Source organism: Elephas maximus, chromosome 1 (assembly GCF_024166365.1).
Source record: "Elephas maximus indicus isolate mEleMax1 chromosome 1, mEleMax1 primary haplotype, whole genome shotgun sequence".
NCBI classification, from domain to species: Eukaryota; Metazoa; Chordata; class Mammalia; order Proboscidea; family Elephantidae; genus Elephas; species Elephas maximus.
In genome coordinates this window covers 108797737-108817614 of record NC_064819.1, presented here as the reverse complement: position 1 = coordinate 108817614, position 19878 = coordinate 108797737, and the positions used below count along the sequence as shown (strand labels likewise).

General features: G+C 44.2%; 1 protein-coding gene across 1 annotated transcript; it reads right to left on the bottom strand.

The window, feature by feature from the left end:
- Window positions 1-8: 8 nt before the first annotated feature.
- HSP90AB1 (heat shock protein 90 alpha family class B member 1) lies at window positions 9-6308 on the bottom strand. Its single transcript, XM_049893258.1, has 12 exons — window positions 6196-6308; window positions 4632-4778; window positions 3802-4008; window positions 3532-3691; window positions 3240-3373; window positions 2748-3053; window positions 2155-2320; window positions 1747-1937; window positions 1481-1628; window positions 1079-1347; window positions 486-819; window positions 9-368 (listed from the first exon to the last, which is right to left on the bottom strand). The coding sequence occupies exons 2-12, from the start codon at window positions 4776-4778 to the stop codon at window positions 259-261; spliced, it is 2172 nt and encodes a 723-aa protein (XP_049749215.1). The 5' UTR covers window positions 6196-6308; the 3' UTR covers window positions 9-258.
- Between the last annotated feature and the right edge of the window lie 13570 nt (window positions 6309-19878).

Here is a 19878-nt window from a genome sequence, read left to right as displayed (position 1 = left end):
ATCTTTATTTCACATACTTTAATTTCTGAACAAAATAAAACAAAAAAAAACCCTCACAATACACAACATCCAACCCCATTCTCAAATAAGGGAAGGGATGGGGCCTCAGGCCCTTACATCCTTGCCTTAAACTCTAAGGACAGAAGGGGAAAACACCACTAGATATCAACAGATGCAGTCAGGTGGGACAGGGCCACTCAAGGCTGCTGTGGGAGCCACAGGGACACTATACAGAGAACACTGTGTACAGGTAGAATACTAATCTACTTCTTCCATACGCGATGCATCCTCATCGCCCTCGAGAGGGGGGATCTCGTCAGGAACAGCAGCACTGGGTTCCTCAGCTGTCACTTCATCTTCATCAATGCCTGCCAATTAGAGAAGACCGAACGAGATTTAAACCCACTGGCATTAAAAAATGTTCTATCCAAAAACCTAGCTCTACAAATTCCTTTTCCCACCAGGGGTATCAAAAGGCTACTTACCTAAGCCCAGCTTGATCATGCGGTAGATGCGGTTGGAGTGGGTCTGGGGATCCTCAAGAGAGAAGCCGGAAGAGAGCAGAGCAGTTTCAAACAGCAGCACCACCAGGTCCTTGACAGCCTTGTCGTTCTTGTCTGCCTCAGCCTTCTGCCGCAGCGTCTCCACGATGGGGTGGTCAGGGTTGATCTCCAGGTGCTTTTTGGCCATCATGTAGCCCATTGTAGAGTTGTCCCGAAGTGCCTGGGCTTTCATGATCCGCTCCATGTTAGCCGTCCAGCCGTATGTGCTAGTCACAATGCAGCAGGGTGAAGACACAAGTCTATTGGAGATGGTCACCTGTGGACGTGATCACAAAAACAGACTTATATCGACCCAACAACTACTTGAAGGCAGAGTAAAGTTTCAACTCTCAGATGAAATTAAATCAGTGCCCAATCTTTATAGACTTGTGAAATTTTACAAAAACTATTAAAACCTGACTGGGTAGGAACACAAGCGTGCCCTAAAAAATACGCTATCAAGTAACTGACTAATAACCAAAGTTCTGATGGAAGAGCCTCTAGACAGATGTACTCAAGTCCCGTTAATTGCTTACCTTCTCAACCTTCTTATCCAAAATCTCTTTCATGAGCTTGCAGAGATTCTCAAACTTGGCCTTGCTCTCCTCCATTTTCTTCTTCTCCTCTTCATCCTCTGGTAGCTCTAGGCCCTCCTTGGTAACTGAGACCAAGCTCTTCCCATCAAACTCCTTGAGCTGCTGCACACAGTACTCGTCAATAGGCTCAGTCATATACACAACTTCAAAGCCCCGCTTCCTTACTCGCTCCACAAAAGCAGAGTTGGCCACCTGCTCTTTGCTCTCACCTGTAAGGTTATTGCATGTGAACAGACCGCCTCATACTGTAAGCTCCCATTAGCTCCCTGTAATCCCTGCACCCCTGCCTTCCCTCCTCCCCAAGCCTCCAGAGGCTGAGATCTGACACAGACTGCAACCCACCAGTGATGTAATAGATGGACTTCTGGGTCTCCTTCATGCGAGAAACATATTCTGAGAGAGAAGTCATCTCATCTCCAGATTGGGAGGTGTGATAGCGCAGCAGCTCAGAAAGGCGACGCCGGTTAGTAGAGTCCTCATGGATTCCAAGCTTTAAGGATGAAGGGAAAAAAAATTCAACATACAGAAGTATTGCTTCCTCTATGTGAACAGAAAACCCCATTCTCATTAAGAAAGTGGGCCAGGTGACTAAGCATTTGCATCCTTACCTTCAGGTTTTTAGAGAATGCCTCATAGAATTTCTTATAGTTCTCCTTGTCTTCTGCCAACTCAGAGAAGAGCTCAAGGCACTTCTTGACAATGTTTTTGCGGATGACCTTCAAGATTTTGCTCTGCTGGAGCATTTCTCGGGAGATGTTGAGAGGCAGGTCCTCAGAGTCAACCACACCACGGATGAAGTCTGCAACAAACCAGGGCAAGAACAGCAAAAAAAAAAAAAAAGACATGGTTATCCAGATTCAAACAAAAGGCTCCACACTTGTTCACTGAACCTTCACTTGTCATGCTGCAGAAGCCCATACGTTATCAGAAATGAATGAAGATTTTAATCCCATTAATGCTGAACTGCCTCGTAATACTTCATCTGACAAAATACATCAGGTCATGGGGATACTCACTGAGATACTCTGGTATCAACTCATCACAGCTGTCCATGATGAACACACGACGCACATAAAGCTTAATGTTGTTCTTTTTCTTCTTGTTCTCAAAGAGATCAAAGGGAGCCCGGCGGGGGATAAACAGCAATGCCCTGAATTCCAGTTGACCTTCTACAGAGAAATGCTGAAACAAAGAAGGCCAGAAACAAACCCGTAAGTGTGTTTCAGGATAAAAATGGCTTTTAGTTCCAACACCAAAAGATCTGAGACTGTTTGGAACAAAGATCCTTAACCACCAGAGATAGAACAGACACACTATAGAGCGCTTTTTGAGAAAATTAAGGCTTAATGCCTCTAAAAGAATCTAGGATGGTACTGGTACTAGTTACATACAATCCGTGGGTAAAGAAAGAACACACTCTCAAATCAAAACCTTGCATTATGTACAGGCCACTATCCCGTCTACCCTGCAAGGGTCATTAGTAAGTGGACTCCTTATATGGCTCCATGACTTTCACAGGTCCCAGCTACGAACCAGTTGGGCAAGTTCCATTTGCCTAATACCCTTTTACCTCCTTTCTCCTACTGAGCCACAATGCAAGGCTTCTTACCTTGACTGCCAAGTGGTCTTCCCAATCATTAGTAAGGCTCTTGTAGAATTCTCCATATTCCTCCTGGGTGATGTCATCAGGATTTCTGGTCCAAATGGGCTTGGTCTTGTTCAGTTCTTCCCGATCAATGTACTTCTCCTTGATCTTCTTGGTTTTCTTTTTCTTGTCCTTACCGCTATCATCCTCCTCATCTGAGCCCACGTCTTCAATCTTTGGCTTCTCTTCATCGTCCTTTTCTTCTTCTTTCTCACCTTTCTCTTCCTCTGCCTCGTCGTCACTGATTTCCTTCTCTCTTTCCTTCTCCAACTAAACATAACAAAAAAACCCAAGCCCGCTGCCATCAATTCCTACTCATACCAACTGAAAGTACCACAGAACAATTAGTTTCGGAATACACAACACTAGGCAAAGCAGAACCTGAGAACCATAAAGATCTCCAAGAACAGACACCTGCACCTGAAAGAGAGGAAAGGGTTCCCAGCCCAAACTCACATAAAGGGTGATGGGGTAGCCTATGAACTGGGAGTGTTTCTTCACTACTTCTTTGACTCGCCTCTCTTCTAAGTACTCTGTCTGGTCTTCTTTAAGGTGCAGAATCACTTTCGTACCCCGACCAATGGGCTCACCTAGAAAAAGAAGTCACGTGGAACTGAACGTAACAGATAAGACCATGTAACTGTACTGTAAGACAAACTGCTTCACGATGTAACAAAATTTCTACTACAGAACACCCGCAAACAATTCTAAGACTTTTAATCTTTAACACAAAATCCACAGTACTTACCGTGGTCAGCACGAACTGTGAAAGAACCCCCAGCAGAAGACTCCCAAGCATACTGCTCATCATCATTGTGTTTCGTAATCACAACCACTTTCTCTGCCACCAAATAGGCAGAATAAAATCCAACACCAAACTGCCCAATCATGGAGATGTCTGCACCAGCCTACCAAAGAGTTAAAAAAAAAAAAAAAAAAAGGCCAGTTTTGAAAGAACTGCAAGCTGAAGAACGTGGATGAATGTAAATGGTGTGTGCCTAGCTAAAATGCTACATACCTGCAGAGCCTCCATAAATGCTTTGGTCCCAGACTTGGCAATGGTTCCCAAATTATTTATGAGATCAGCCTTGGTCATGCCAATGCCTGTGTCCACCAGCGTCAGAGTGCGTTCTTGGGGGTTGGGGATGATGTCGATTTTCAACTCTTTACCACTGTCTAACTTAGAAGGGTCAGTCAGACTCTCATAACGAATCTTGTCCAAGGCCTGAAAATAATACAAGTAACAGCTTTAGAATCTGCTTCCTTAAGCTCCATCTCTTCATCCAAAGAAAACCCTTAGGTTTTCTACTCCCAAACCACCCACTGCCATCAAGTCAATTCGGACTCATACAACCATAGAGTAGAACCGCCCCATATAGGTTTCCAAGGAGCAGCTGGTGGATTCAAACTGCCAGCCTTTTGGTTAGCAGCCACCAAGGCTCCTTTTTACTCCCAAACAGCCCCAATTTCTGATTACCCCTTAAAACAAGGCTAAAAAACCAGTCACTTAGGTAAGTGGTCTCCAAGAAGACCCCCTTCTCCTCCCTTTGAAGCTCAACATGGACCCACAGACAACAAGGTTCATTCCCTTCAACAGGGTACGGTTCACTCCAACAGTTCTTGTGTGCTAACTCACAGTGACCACACAGGACAGAGCAGAACTGCCCCAGTTTCCTAGGCTGTTATTTTTATGGGAACTCTCCAGGTTTCTTCTCCTTCACCAGTAAGCTGGAACTGCCAGCAGCCCAAAGTGCTACCAGGGGTTCCTTCCTTCAATAGATGCCCCAACCAAATGTCAAACTACCCATCTCCCTCTTCTGGAATGCTCGGACTATACCAGAAACTCACATCAGAAGCATTAGAAATCAACTCCCGAAGGAAAATTTCCTTGTTGGAATAAAAAGTATTGATGATGAGAGACATGAGCTGGGCAATCTCTGCCTGGAAAGCAAAGGTCTCCACCTCCTCGTCTCCATGGTGCACCTCCTCAGGCATCTGCAGTAAGAACAATCAGATATTACAAAGGAACAGAATACCCAGTGTTTGCCCTTTCAGTCCCAAACCCCTAAATTCCACCCCGGCCCATGTATCAAGACTAAAAAGTGGTTTAGTTCAAGGGACTTTGGGCTGAGCACTACTCACTGCCAAGAAACTGGAGGCCCTATTCTATTATGATTTTCAGAAAAACCTAGAACATTTCAACAAAACAATTTTTGGGGGGAAGGTAAGTAAAGCACTGCTACTCATTGGCCCAGGAACCTCGTTTTCTAGCACCGTGCTAAAAAACACAGAACACCGGCCCTACCCCAGGTATTTTGAACGCCCAGAGAAAACCCTACTAATACAGGTTCACATATGCAAAGCATTACCGTTTTCGACGTAAAGACTAAAACAACCTGAATACTAAATTAAAACTGAAACAGCACTAATTAAAATTAGTCCTCCATTAAAAATGTCTAATTCCGAAGAATACGGAACCGTCCAGGCACCAAGAATGCTGGCCCACGCGGAAGGGGAAGGCAACATGAGGATCGATGGAGAACCTGTCCATGAAATGCAATTAAATAGGACAAAGAACGAGAAAACAAAAGCTCCAACACGACCCCACAGCTACAAACTAAAACCTAAAACCAGAGCAAACAACTAAGATGGTGGCCGCAGCCCGCCGGACCGACCCTCGTCACTGCCGGACATGCGCCGGCTGCGGCCACGCGAGGAGGGGGCGCCGCCGCACAGCCCGCCTCCGCCCCAGCATCCGGGCACCGGGGCGGGGCGCCTGGCTCCAGAAGCTTCCAGAACAAACCCAGTTCTCGTCAGGGGCGGGAGTGATACAGAACCCATGAATCCTTCAAAGCCCCTCCCCCCCGGAATGCCAGAAAGATCTGGAAACAGGGATGAAACACGGGGGGCCGAATAACGCCGAAAGCGTCCGTGTCCCATCCCACCCCCGCCACGGACCCTCCAAAAAACGGATCTGCTGGACTTGAAGAACACCGAGCAAGTCAGCGAGTGAGGCTGGCTTCACAAGGCTGTGCTGAGTCACCTCAAACGCGCAGACCCACAACCTTAAGGACCCTTGTGCGCCCCGTAGCCACGTCCGGAAGTGTAGGGGCCAACATGGCAGCGTACCGGACCCGCGCGGCCACCACGTGCGGCTGACCACCACTCTAGACCCACACTGCGTCCCACCTCGCCCGGAGCTAGTCGCCAACTAGGGCAAACTCCGCCATCACCCAAACACATAAAAACGGAATGAAACGAAGACAAATTCGAGACCCCTTCCCACTCCTGAGAGAAAAGGAGACTTGTCCCAAGGCCGTTCCCGCACAATACCTGGAACTTGGAAACGCGAAAAGAACAACTCAAAGAAACGCTCGCGGGAGAAAAGCCGGGGAGAAGATCCCAGCCTTACCTTGAATGGGAAGGGTGACAAATACCAACGAGTCCTAGCTAAAGCCCGTGCACAGCTCGCACGATATAAAACCGCGCGGCCGGAGACTCAAGAGACCTGCCTTGCGCCCCCACTCGCTCTATATAAAGCGAAGCACAACCCGGCACCCCGGCCCGGGATCCCTCCGCCTTAAAGGAGGATGCCCGTCAGCACCGCACCTGCAGCCGCCCGCCCACCTGACGTCATGGTCCAACATGGAGTGCTGGGGGGAGATGCGGGGAGGAATAGAAGAAGCCGACTGGCTCCACAGACGCTGGATCACTGCATCAGTAACATCTACTGTGTGTTCACACACGTCTTTTATCGTGTTCACAGTCCGTTCTCTGCAGATAAAGGGCATGACCCCACCAGGATTGGGGGATTGGGAGTGTTTATATAGCATAAATGGTGACCTTAAAAAAAAAATTGAGTAGCCGCTGGCTCTCTCTAGATTTGGGGGGAATATCTGGAAAAGACCACAGTTTTAGGTGTGGGCGGCTAACCACGCCACCTCAGCTCCCAGGCCCAGCCGTCCTCCTGGAACGCTCCACACATCTCAACAAGACGGTGGGGCTTCCTTCCGGGCCTGTGTGGAACGCGAGGCTCAATTTCCGGACAGACCCCTCAACCCCGGCCCACCTGGGAACAGGAAGATGGGCCGGGGTTTGGCTAGGGGGCTGGGCGACGGCTGGGGGGAGGGGCGCTAGCTGGCAAGGGAACTTTTTGCCGGCGCTCGGCGGAAGGAGCGGTGGAGGTACTGCGAACCTTCCAGCAGTTTCTAGGCTGCTCTGGATGGCCCCGCCCCCGCTCGTCCTACCGGTTTCGCCCCTCCCACTGCGGCCGGGGCCGCGTCTCTGCGCCGGTTCTGTGCGGCGCTTCGGTTTTCATCCGAATTAGTGTAGGCGGCCGGAGGCTCAAACCTGCCCATCGGACCAGCGAGACTAGCCTTGTATGGGGGCGGAGGAGTGGAGTGGAGTGGAGCGTAAACGGGGAGATTTACTGACACTTTTTCCCCTACTCTATCAGTCACACAACACATGGGCTGTTGGGGCGGCTCCCGGGGCGGCTCCCCGGGCGCCGACTTCACCGAGCGGCTGGGGACAAAATCGGTACCAAGGACCTTCCCGGGACCTGCTGCCGCCCACGTGCAGGGGGCGCAGGGACTTGCATCCTCCCTACACCAGCACGTAGACGTTTTTTCGAAAGCTGTTTTTTTATTTTTTTTTTTTCCCTTGGGCCTGTGGGCGGTGGGGGGGGGCGGTGGTGGAATCTCCAGGGACCTGTGCAGGGTGACGGAGGTCTCAGAGGCGGCATGAATATGCTGGCCGAAGGACAGCACGCTCCAGACGACCCGAACCAAATTTGTTCCCCTTTGGCTGCAGCACCGGAGCACCAGGCCGTGCGCCTGCCTAGCGAGCTGCTGACGCCAAGCCTCTCCTGCCTCTCTGCCCCTCGTGCTTTCCTCTCCGGCTGGCAAGCTGTTCTGCCTTTTCAAGGCTTCCTGCGGGAAGCCTGCAGGACTCACAGCTCCTCCAGGGGAGAATGGTGACTCCCTGTTGTGTACATGTTCATCATCTCCTTTCCCTGTCTTCTCTGCACCTGGAATATTGGGGAGGGGTTCCCCCACCACCACTTTTCGGTGCTCCCTCACCAGCCCTGGCACCCGGTCTTCCTTCAAATTCTTTGTTCTTTGTTGAATTCCAGAGAACGAAAGACTCCTGCTTTTCTCTTCTTGCCGCGGCACTCTTCCATCCCATAATCTCTGCTGCCACCACACACTTTTTATCTTACCTTGCCGTTCTACGTGCCTTTATAGGATCTATGAGAAGCCTAGGGCCACGAGAAGTCCGATGAGTGTGGGGGTCTCATAGGCCATGCTGTCAGGAATTCTCCAGCATGCTCTGTTTCTGATCAGATCTCTAACCAGAACCTCATATCTCAGCATACCCTTTCTCAGAAATCTGCTCCCCAGTCACAAAGAACATATTCACAACATCTCACAGCCTTGAGGGAGGTAAAAGCAACTCCGCCTTCCATGGACAGGGAAAAGCAGGTTTCAGTGACACCAGAATCACTCAGCTGAGAGCCCTTGTTCCTCCAGCTCTGTCCCTGCTCCAGAAATGGGTTGGGGGGTGCTGTCTCCCCTCTGAGACCCAAGTCCAAAATGGACCAGGAATTACTCCTGTGGATGGGCTTCCCCTGAACTGGACTCCTGCTCTGTCACAATAGGGCCCTCTTCCAGCACTTCCCCAAATGAGAAAATCTCAAACCTTGAGCCAGTGCAGAAATTCCACCTTTTTCAGTGCAAAAATTCCACCTTTTTGTCCAGGAAGTCTGTAAGGATGACCTCTACCTGTGTCCAAGAGCTCTACCCTGGGGATGCAGGGATGTCCACACAGAACAAGGAGCCCCCAATTGAGTGGAGCTGTAGCAGGCCAAGTGTGAGACAGAGGGGTATGGGAGGAGCAGCAGAGGCCCCAACTTAGGCTGGGGAAGGGGGCATGCTTAGGGGTATGGCACAGGTCTACTCCCAGGAGAGGGAGAAGTATGGAAAGGCACAGAGATCCAAGAGAGGGACCAAAACTCAAAAACCCATGAGGTCAATATACCAGGAGGATATAACCATTGTAAATATTTATGCATCCAAGGACAGGGCTCCAAAGTACATAAACTTTAATGGCTTTGAAAAAAGATAGCTCCAAAATAACAGTAGGAGAGTTCAACACACCACTTTCGGAGAAGGACAGAACATCCAGAAAGATGCTCAATAAAGACAGAAGATCTGAATGCCAAAACCAATGGTTATGATTTCACAGGTATATACAGAACGCTCCAACCAGTGGCAGCCAAATATATTTCGTTCCCAACACACATGGAACATTCTCTACCGTAGACTATATATTAGGCCACAGAGCAAGCCTTAATAGAACCTAAAACATCGAAATATTACAAAGCATCTTTTCTGATGATAAAGCAATAAAAGTAGAAATAACAGAACAAGCAAGGAAAAAAATCATAAATGGAAACTGAACAACACCTTGCTCAAAAACTACTGGGTTATAGAAGAAATTAAGGACGAAATATAGAAATTCATAGAATCAAATGAGAATTAAAACACTTCCTATCAGAACTTTTGGGACACAGCAAAAGTGGTGCTCAGAAGTCAATTTATAGTAATAAATGCAGACATACAAAAGGAAAAAAGGGCCAAAATCAAAGAATTATCCCTACAACTCAAACAAATAGCAGCAGAAGAAGACCTCAGGCAGCAGAAGAAAGCAAATAATAAAAATTAGACCAGAATTAAATAGAGAACAGAAAAACAGTTGAAAGAGTTAATGAGACCAAAAGCTAGTTCTTCGAAAAGATCCACAAAATCGATAAACCGTCGGCCAAACTGACAAAAGAAAAACAGGAGATGAAGCAAATAACCCAAATAAGAAATGAGATGGGTGGTGTCACAACAGACCAAACTGAAATTAAAAGAATCATAACAGAATACTATGAAAAATTATACTCTAACAAATTTGAAAACCTAGAGGAAATGGATAAATTCCTAGAAACACACCACTTACCTAAACTAAGAAAAACATAGGTAGAACAACTAAATAAACCTATAACAAAAGAAGAGAGTGAAAAGGTAATTTAAAAAACTCCCATCAAAAAAAAGCCCTGGCCCTGACAGCTTCACTGGAGAATTCTACCAAACTTCCAGAGAAGAGTTAACACCACTACTACTAAAGGTATTTCAGAGCATAGAAAAGGATAGAATACTCCCAAGCTCATCCTATGAAACCAGCATAATCCTGATATCAAAACCAGGTAAAGACACCACAGAAAAAGAAAATTACAGACCAACATCCCTCATGAACTTAGACACAAAAATCCTAAACAAAATTATAGCCAATAGAATCCAACAACATATCAAAAAAATAATTGACCATGACCAAGTGGGATCCATACCAGGTGTGTAGGGATGGTTCAACATTAGAAAAACAATCAATGTAATCCACACGATCTTATTAATTGGTACAGAAAAGGCATTTGAGAAAGACCAACACCCGTTCATGATAAAAACTCTCAGCTAAATAGTAATAGAACCACACGACAACTAAGAGCCCAAGAGACAGAAAGGGCCACATGAACCAGAGACCTACATCATCCTGAGACCAGAAGAACTAGTTGGTGACCGGCCACAATCGATGACTGCCCTGACAGGAACCACAGCAGAGGACCCCTGAGGGAGCAGGAGATCAGTGGGATACAGACCCCAAATTCTCATAAAAAGACCAAACTTAATGGTCTGACTGAGACTAGAGGAATCCCGGCGGCCATGCTCCCCAGACCTTCTGTTGGCACAGGACAGGAACCATCCCCGAAGACAACTCATCAGACATGAAAGGGACTGATCAGCGGGTGGGAGAGAGACACTGATGAAGAGTGAGCTAATTATATCAGGTGGACACTTGAGATTGTGTTGGCAACTCTTGTCTGGAGGGGGGATGGGAGGATAGAGAGAGAGGGAAGCTGGCAAAATTGTCAAGAAAGGAGAGACTGAAAGGGCTGACTCAAGAGGGGGAGAGCAAGTGGGAGTAGGGAGTGAGATGTATGTAAACTTATATGTGACAGACTGATTGGATTTGTAAACGTTCACTTGAAGCTTAATAAAAGTTATTTAAAAAATAAATAGTAATAGAAGAGAGATTCCTCAACATAATAAAGGGCATTTATACAAAGCCAACAGAAACCCATGAAGGAGGCAGGAGGACCCCAGACGACAGGGGTTAGGTCACAGAGGGCTGCAAATGCCATGCTAAGGAGTTCTGATGTTAAAGAGTGAGGGAAGTTACGCGAGGCTGTAAAGATGGGCTTCAGACTACCTGGAGTCTCCTGAATCCTTAATCCCAGCACTATGTGCAACCCTCAATGTTCCTGAAATAGCAAAGGCCCAGCCCAGCCTTCCACTATTGGAGGGTGGCCAGCTAAAACAGGAGTTGGCAAACTAAGGCCTGTAGCTGGCGGGCCCACCACCTGTTTTTGTACACCATTTGAGCTAAAATGGTTTTTACATTTTTAAATAATTGAAAAAAATCAAAAGACAAAGGATATATATATATATATATATAATTTTATTGTGCTTTAAGTGAAAGTTTACAAATCAAGTCAGCCTCTTATACAAAAACTTATACACATCTTACACATCTTGCTATGTACTCCTCACTGCTCTCCCCCTAATGACTCAACACACTCCTCTCCACCCTGTATTCCCCATGTCCATTCAACCAGCTCATGTCCCTCTCTGCCTTCTCATCTTGCCTCCAGGCAAGAGCTGCCCACATAGTCTCGTGTGTCTTCTTGAGCCAAGAAGCTCACTTCTCACCAGTATCATTTTCTGTTTTATAGTCCACTCCAATCCATGTCTGAAGTGTTGGTTTTGGGAGTGGCTTCAGTCTTGGGCTAACAGAGGGTTCGGGGACCATGACCTCCGGGATCTGTCTAGTCTTAGTCAGACCATTAGGTCTGGTCTTTTTACCAGAATTTGAGATATGCATCCCACTGTTCTCCTGCTCCATCAGGGATTCTATGTTGTGTTCTGTGTTGGGCAGTCATCGGTTGTAGCCGGGCACCATCAAGTTCTTCTGGTCTCAGGCTGATGCAGTCTCTGGCTTATGTGGCCCTTTCTGCCTCTTGGGCTCATATTTACCTTATGTCTTAGATGTTCTTCATTCTCAAAAAAGGTATTTTTTTTTTACTGTATTTATTTATCTTATTGTGCTTTAGATGAAGGTTTACAGAGCGAATTAGTTTCTTGTTAAACAATTAAAAATACACATACTGTTTTGTGACATTGGTTGCCAACCGTGTGACATGTCCCCTTCTTGACCTTGGGTTCTCCATTTCCATTTGTACAACTTTCCTGTCCCCTCCTGCCCTCTCATCCTTGCCCCTGGGCTGGTGTGCCTATTTAGTCTTCTATACAGGGTTGAGCTACTTGTATTATTGTTTGTTTTATGGGCCTATCTTATCTTCAGGAGTGACTTCAGTACAGAGTTCAAAGGGTGTCCAGTGGCCATACTCTTGGGGTTTCTCCATTCTCTGTCAGACCAGTAAGTCTGGTCTTTTATTGTGAGTTAGAATTTTGTTCTACGTTTTTCTCCTGTTCTATCTGGGACCTTCTATTGTGATCCCTCTCAGAGCAATAGGTGGTGGTAGCCAGGCATCATTTAGTTTTGCTGGACTCAGTCTGATGGAAGCTGTGGTAGTTGTGGTCCATTAATACACAATAGTATTTAATTTTTTTTAATTATTTTATTTTATTTTTTATAGTGCTTTAAGCAAAAGTTTACAAATCAAGTCAGACTCTCATACGAAAAATTATATACACCTTGCTGTGTACTCCTGGTTGCTCTCCGCCTAAGGAGACAGCACGCTCCTCTCCCCCCTGTGTTCCCATATCCATATCCATTCAGCCAGCTTCTGTCCCCCTCTGCCTTCTCATCTCCCCTCCAGACAGGAGCTGCCCACATAGTCTCATGTGTCTACTTGACCAAGAAGCTCACTCCTCACCAGTATCATTTTCTATCTTATAGTCCAATCCAATCCCTGTCTGAAGAGTTGGCTTTGGAATGGTTCCAGTCTTGGGCTACCAGAAGGTCTGGGGACCATGACCTCTAGGGTCCTTCTAGTCTCAGACTGTTAAGTCTGCTCAAAAAAGGATATTTTTGATATGTGGAAATTATATGAAATTTAAACTTCAGTGTCCATAAATAAAATTTTATTGAAATACAATGTATGGATTGAGTCGTGTCCTCCAAAAATGTCTTGGACTCCTAACCCCTATACCTGTGGGTATAATTCTCTTTGAAAACAGGATTTTCTTTGTTATGCTGGTGAGTCATATCAGTGTAGGGTGTGACCTAAACCCAATAATTTTTGAGATATAAAAAAAGCAGATTAGGCATAGAGACAAGCAAGCACAAAGGAGGAAAACAAATGACACATGAAGATCCTGAAGGAACTGAGGAGAAGAAACCAAAAGAGACGAGGATCTTCCACTAGAATTGACGGACAGAGAGCCTTCTCCTGTAGCTGGTGCCCTGAATTTGGACTTCTATCATCCTAAACTGTGAGAATATACATCTCTGTTTTTTTCAAAGCTACCCACTTGTGGTATTTGTGTTATAGCAGCACTAGGAAACTAAGACATTCTGTCACGTTCATCTGTTGACATATTGTCTATGGCTGCTTTTGTGCTGTAATGGCAGAATTGATAGTCATGAGAGACCAAATGGCCTGCAAAACCTAAATTACTTACTGTCTTACTTTTTCAGAAAAAGTATGCAAACTCTTGGTCTAGATGAAGCCAAGTGAAGTTCCACAAGGTACAGAGAGGCTCTTCCTGGATCGAGGACTCCTACAGCTGAGCCGACTGGGAATTTTTTTTTTTTAATTTTTATTGTGCTTTAAGTGAAAGTTTACAAATCAAGTCAGTTTCTCACACAAAAACTTATATACACTTTGCTATATACTCCCAGTTGCTCTTGCCCTAATGAGACAACCCGCTCCCTCCCGCTGCTCTCTCTTTTCATGTCCATTTCACCAGCTTCTAACCCCCCTCTACCCTCTCATCTCCCCTCCAGGGAGGAGATGCCAACATAGTCTCAAGTGTCCACCTGATCCAAGACACTCACTCCTCACCAGCATCCCTCTCCATCCCATTGTCCAGTCCAATCCCTGTCTGAAGAGTTCGCTTTGGGAATGGTTCCTGTCCTGGGCCAACGGAAGGTCTGGGGGCCATGACCACGGGGGTTCTTCTAGTCTCAGTCAGACCATTAAGTCTGGTCTTTTTATAAGAATTTGGGGTCTTTAATAGACTTTATTATGCCAACTGACTTAGATGTTTCCTGAAACCATGGTTCCCAAAACCCCACCCCTGCTACACTGGCCTTCGAAGCATTCAGCTTCTTCAGGAAACTTCTTCACTTGTGGTTTAGTCCAGTTGTGCGGACCTCAGCTGTATTGTGTGTTGTCTTTCCTGTCACCTAAAGTAGTTCTTGTCTACTATGTAATCAGTGAATACCTCTCTTCCACCCTTCCACCCTTCCTCCCTCTCGTTACCATCAAAGAATATTTTCTTCTCTGTTTAAACCATTTCTTGAGTTCTTATAATAGTGGTCTTATACAGTATTTGTCCTTTTGGAACTAATTTCACTTAGCATAATGCCTTCCGGATTCCTCCATGTTATGAAATGTTTCACAGATTCCTCACTGTTCTTTATCGATGCATAGTATTTCATTGTGTCAATATACCATAATTTATCCATTCATCCATTGATGGGCACCTTGGTTTCTAAAATCTTTTTGCTATTGTAAACAGTGCTGCAGTGAACATGGGTGTGCGTATATCTGTTCGTGTAAAGGCTCTTATTTCTCTAGGATATATTCCAAGGAGTGGGATTGCTGGATCCTATCGTAGTTCTATTTCTAGCTTTTTAAAAAAAACCAGTGCCGCCAAATCGATTTCCAAAGTGGTTGTACCATTTGACATTCCCACCAGCAGTGTAGAAGTGTTCCAATCTCTCCACAGCCTCTCCAACATTTCTTGTTTTGTGTTTTTTGGATTAATGCCAGTCTTGTTGGAGTGAGATGAAATCTCACTGTAGTTTTGATTTGCATTTCTCTAATGGCTAATGATCGTGAGCATTTCCTCGTGCATCTGTTAGCTACCTGAATATCTTCTTTAGTGAAGTGTCTGTTTATATCTTTTGCCCACTTTTTAATTGGGTTCTTTGTCTTTTTGTAGTTGAGTTTTTGCAGTATCATGTAGATTTTAGAGATCAGGCCCCAGTTGGAAATGTCACAGCTAAAAACTTTTTCCCAGTCTGTAGGTAATCTTTTTACTCTTTTGGTGAAGTCTTTGGATGAGCATAGGTGTTTGATTTTTAGGAGCTCCCAGTTATCTAGTTTTTCTTCTACGTTCTTTACAATGTTTTGTGTACTGTTTATGCCATGTATTAGGGCTCCTAACGTTGTCCCTATTTCTTCTTCCATGATCTATATCTTTTAGATTTTATATTCACGTCTTTGATCCATTTTGAGTTAGTTTTTGTACGTGGAGTGAGATATGGGTCTTGTTTTATTTTTTTGCAGATGGATATCCAGTTATGCCAGCACCGTTTGTTAAAAATACTGTCTTTTCCCCATTTAACTGTTTGGGGGCCTTTGTCAGATATCAGCTGCTCATATGTGGATGGATTTATGTCTGGATTCTCAATTCTGTTCCGTTGGCCTATGTATCTGTTTTTGTACCAGTATCAAGCTGTTTTGACTACTGTGGTGGTGCCAACTGGGAATTTTGAAGTTAGGTAGTGTTTCTGCTCTTTTGAGGGGCTCAGGGAGGCCACCGAAAGGGAGCTTCCACAGATGGATACATAAAACAATCAGGGGCATCAGGACATCAGGGTTTGTATGAGTTTGGGGAGTAGTTCTGGACTCTTAATCTCAGCAAGCAGCCTCCCAAGCTCAGCTCGGGCCAGCCCTGTCCTGTCACTGTCAGACACAACACGGGCCCCTCCAACCCCATGAAGCTTTGATTCCTGAACTCCACAGAGAACACCTGCCAATGGACTTGATGTTCAGAATCACTGGACAATTGGGCAGATCTGCATGGCCAACCCAGATCTGAGGCTGTCTTTTGCCTCTGTTTCTACATTCCACTGAGACAGGCAAAGTCTCTTGTACAATTTTTGCTCACTTTATTGTTAGTTTGGTGCTATGCCAAATGGAAATTTTTGTTTGTTTTCTGTGTTCTGGAGAGTAGAAGGAGTCCCTGGGCAATGCAGTTTGAACCCACCCAGAGGTGTCTCAGAAGAAAGGACTGACAACCTGCTTTCCAAAAATCGCAGCCTTGAAAAACTCATGGAGCAGTTCTACTCTGCACATATGGAGTCGCCATGAGTCGGAGTGGGCAGCAAAGGGTTTGGTTTTGATTTTTCTTTGCAGAGTAGAAAAGCAATTGATTTTTGCTTCCTGATCACATATCCAGCAACTTGTAAATTACCTTATTAATTCTTAAGTTTCTCTGTTGACTTTTTGATGTTTTCTAGGTACAACCCCGTAGTCTGAGAATAATGACAGTTTTGTTTCTAATCTTTGTATCTCTTATTTCTTGTTTTACTGCACCAGCTAGGACCTGCAGGATATCGATGAGCAGAAATATTTCTGTGTCATTTCTGATCAAAATAGGAATGCTTCTAATACTTCACCATTGAGTACAATATTTTCTCATGTATTCCTAACTTGCTATTTTTTTTTTACTTGGTAATATTTATTTCACAGGCTTTCTATGTACAAATATTTGTATTAAATACCTGTTAGATAGAAACTTTGCAGATGTAATCTTGTTAAGATGAGGTCTTATCGGGTTAACCAGTTGCCATCAAGTTGAGGCTAACTCATGAAGACCCCATAAGTATCAGAGTAGAACTGTGCTTCATAAGATTTTCTTTCTTGTTTTTTTTCAATTGTGCTTTATCTAAGTGAAAGTTTACAGAGCAAATTAGATTCCCATTGGATAGCTTGTACATAATTTCATGGTTTTGGTTTCCTTCCCCACAATGTATCAGCACTCTCCACATTTCTGCTCTGGGTTCTTTGTTTCCTTAAAAAAAAAAAAAAACTTGCTATAAATTTTAATCTGAATAAGTATCAATTTATTTTTCTATATCTATTGAGAATATTACCTGTATTATTTTTCTTTTAACTTCCTTTATCTGTATATGTGGTTCATTTATTAACAACCAAAAAACCAAATCTGTTGCTGTCAATCCTAACTCATGGCAACCTCATGTGTTGCAAAGTAGAACTGAACTCCATGGAGTTTTCTTGGCTGTAATCTTTACAGAAGCAGATGGCCAGGCTTTTCTTCTGTGACATCCCTGGTGCATTCAAAGTGCCAGCCTTTTGAGTTAGTAGTTGAGCAAAAGCTGTTTGTGCCACCCAGAGACCTATAATTCATTAATAGGCTAATATTAAATCAACTTGGAACTCCTGGAATATAACAATGTGGACATGATTTATTATATTTTTATGTATGTTGTCTGGATTCAGTTACCTAATATTTTGCTTAAAAACAAACAAAAAATATTTTGCTTAGGATTTTTTTTTTTGTACTTGTGTTCACAAGTAGATTGACTTGTAATTTACTCTTTTGCTGCCCTTGTTTAACTTTGGTAAATGTTATTTTAGTATAAAATGAGTTGTGGAGCGTTACCTTTTTCTGTTCTAGAAGACTGTATATAAGACTGAAATCATCTGTTCCTTTGAAGTTTTTCAGAACTCACCTTGAAGCCATCTGGGTCTGCTGTTTTCTGTGTGGAAGGATTTTCATTAAGGGTTCAATTTTTTTTTCCTTTTTTTTTTTTCTTCAGTTGTGCTTTAGGAGAAAGTTTAGAGCTGAAGTTAATTTCTTATCGAAAAATTTATACACGTATTGTCTCATGACTTTGGTTGCAATCCCCACGATGTGACAGAACACTCCCCCTTTCTACCCCGGCTTCCCTGTGTCCATTCGTCCAGTTCCTGTCCCTTTCTGCCTCCTTGTCCTGCTTTAGGACAGGAGCTGCCCATTTGGTCTCGTATATTTGATTAAACTAAGAAGCACATTCCTCACATGTGTTATTGTTTGTTTCGTTGGCCTGTCACATCTTTGTCAGGAGCCCTGGCGGGGCCAGTGGTTAAGCATTCGGTTGCTAACCAAAAGGTTGGCTGTTCAAATCCACCAGCTGCTCCTTGGAAACCCTATGGGGCAGTTCTGCTGTCTTATAGGGTCAGAAAAGTGGGCTTCGCAAATGGTTTCAGTTCTGAGTTAGCTGAGTGTCCCGGGGCCATAGTTTCAGGGGTTGCTCCAGTCTCTGTCAGACCAGTAAGTTTGTTCTCTTTGCTTGAATCTGAATTCTGTTTTATATTTTTCTACCGTTCTGTCCAGGGCTCTCTGTTGTGATCCCTGTTAGGGCAGTTAGTGGTGATAGACAGGCACCATCTAGTTCTTCTGGGCTCAGGCTGGTGGAGTCTCTAGTTCATGTGGTTCTTTAGCCCTTTGGGCTAATATTTTCCTTGTGTCTTTGGTTTTCTTCATTCTCCTTTGCTCTGGATCAGATGGGACCAATAGCTAGATGTAGGATTCAATATTTTTAATGTTACAGGACTATTCAAATTTTCTTCCCCTTTAATCAATTTTCTTGTGAGATCAAATTTGTTTAGAATATAGAAATTAGTCCCCATAGGGACTCTGGTTGTGCAGTGGTTAAGAGCTCGGCTGCTAACCAAAAGGTCGGCATTTCGAATCTACCAGCTGCTCCTTGGAAACCCTATGGGGCAGTTCTACTCTGTCCTATAGGGTCGCTACGAATCAGAACCGACTCAATGGCAATGGGTTTGGTTTTGGTTTATGGCTCCACAGGGTTTTCAATGGTGGATATTTCAGAGGTATGTCACCAGGCCTTTCTTCTGAAGTGCCTGTGGGTGGACTCAAACCTCCAACCGAGAGTTTAGCAGCTTAGCATGTTAAATTATTTGCACCATCCTTTAATCAATTTTGTTAATAATTTCTCTAGAGGATTCTTGGAAGTTTTAAATATTATGAGCATAGAGTCATCCATATTATTCTTTTACTATCTTTTAAATCTCTGTACTATCTAAAGTATGTCTCCTTTTTCATTCCTAAAATTGTTCGTTATACCCTTTTTTTCTTGATCAGTTTCACCAGAGATTTTTCTATTTATATTGATCCCTATATATTTGTTTTCTGCCTCTTTAATTTTTCATTACTTTCTGCTTCATTTTTATTATCTCATTACTTCTATTTTCTTTGGATCAGTTCTGTTATTCTTTTTCTATATTCTTAACTTTGATGCTTAACTCACTAAATTTCAGCCTTTCTCCTTTTTCCAACATAAAGACTTAAGGCTACAAGATTCCCCTCAAGTACTGCATTCAACAAATTTTGATATATAGTGTTTTTATTATAATACAGTTTTAAAGCTTTTCCGTTTCCCTTTATGGTATCTTCTTCGATCAATTTAGAAGAGTTTTAAAGAGGGCTTTGATCCTGTTCAAACTGGTTCAGTCATGGCTGACAAAGCAAAATTAAAACTGACCCCAATTTTTCTTTAATACCTGGAATGGGAAAAATTACAGGTGGAAGCCCTGGAATGGGAGACTTAGAAGAGGCATAGCGAGCCCTTTCAGGAGCCTAATGCGGGAGATTGAATTATTGCCAGAACTGTGGAGAGCTACACACATTCAAATGTGGGTGGTCTGCTCTCATCTTTGAGCAGGGGTACTGCTGAGAGTTGGTTGCTGTGCAACATGCGTGCTGCCCTTGTTTTCCAAGGGGGAGATTAAGTTTCTAGCAAGGCTTCAACCAGTAATTTTTCACGCTCCAGTTCACCCACATTTTAAAAATTCAGGTCTCTTCTGGTTTCACTTCGTTGGCCATTACTGAACTGAGCAGAACTGGTTCAAAACCCTGGCTTTAAATTTTCAATTATTTAGTATCCTTTAATTGTGCCATTGACATACAATGTGGTATGATACTGGTTCTTTTCCATTTAAGACTTGTTTTGTAACCTAGATTGTGGTTTATGTTTATAAATACTCCATATG

Bases quoted from the DNA above. Each gene is read 5' to 3' on its own strand.
- HSP90AB1 (XM_049893258.1), bottom strand. From the start codon at position 4,778: ATGCCTGAGGAGGTGCACCATGGAGACGAGGAGGTGGAGACCTTTGCT. The intron at 4,009-4,631 runs GTGAGTTTCTGG...TATTATTTTCAG, and splicing joins TGATTTCTAATGCTTCTGAT to GCCTTGGACAAGATTCGTTA. The intron at 3,054-3,239 runs GTGAGTTTGGGC...TGTTATGTTTAG, and splicing joins GCTACCCCATCACCCTTTAT to TTGGAGAAGGAAAGAGAGAA.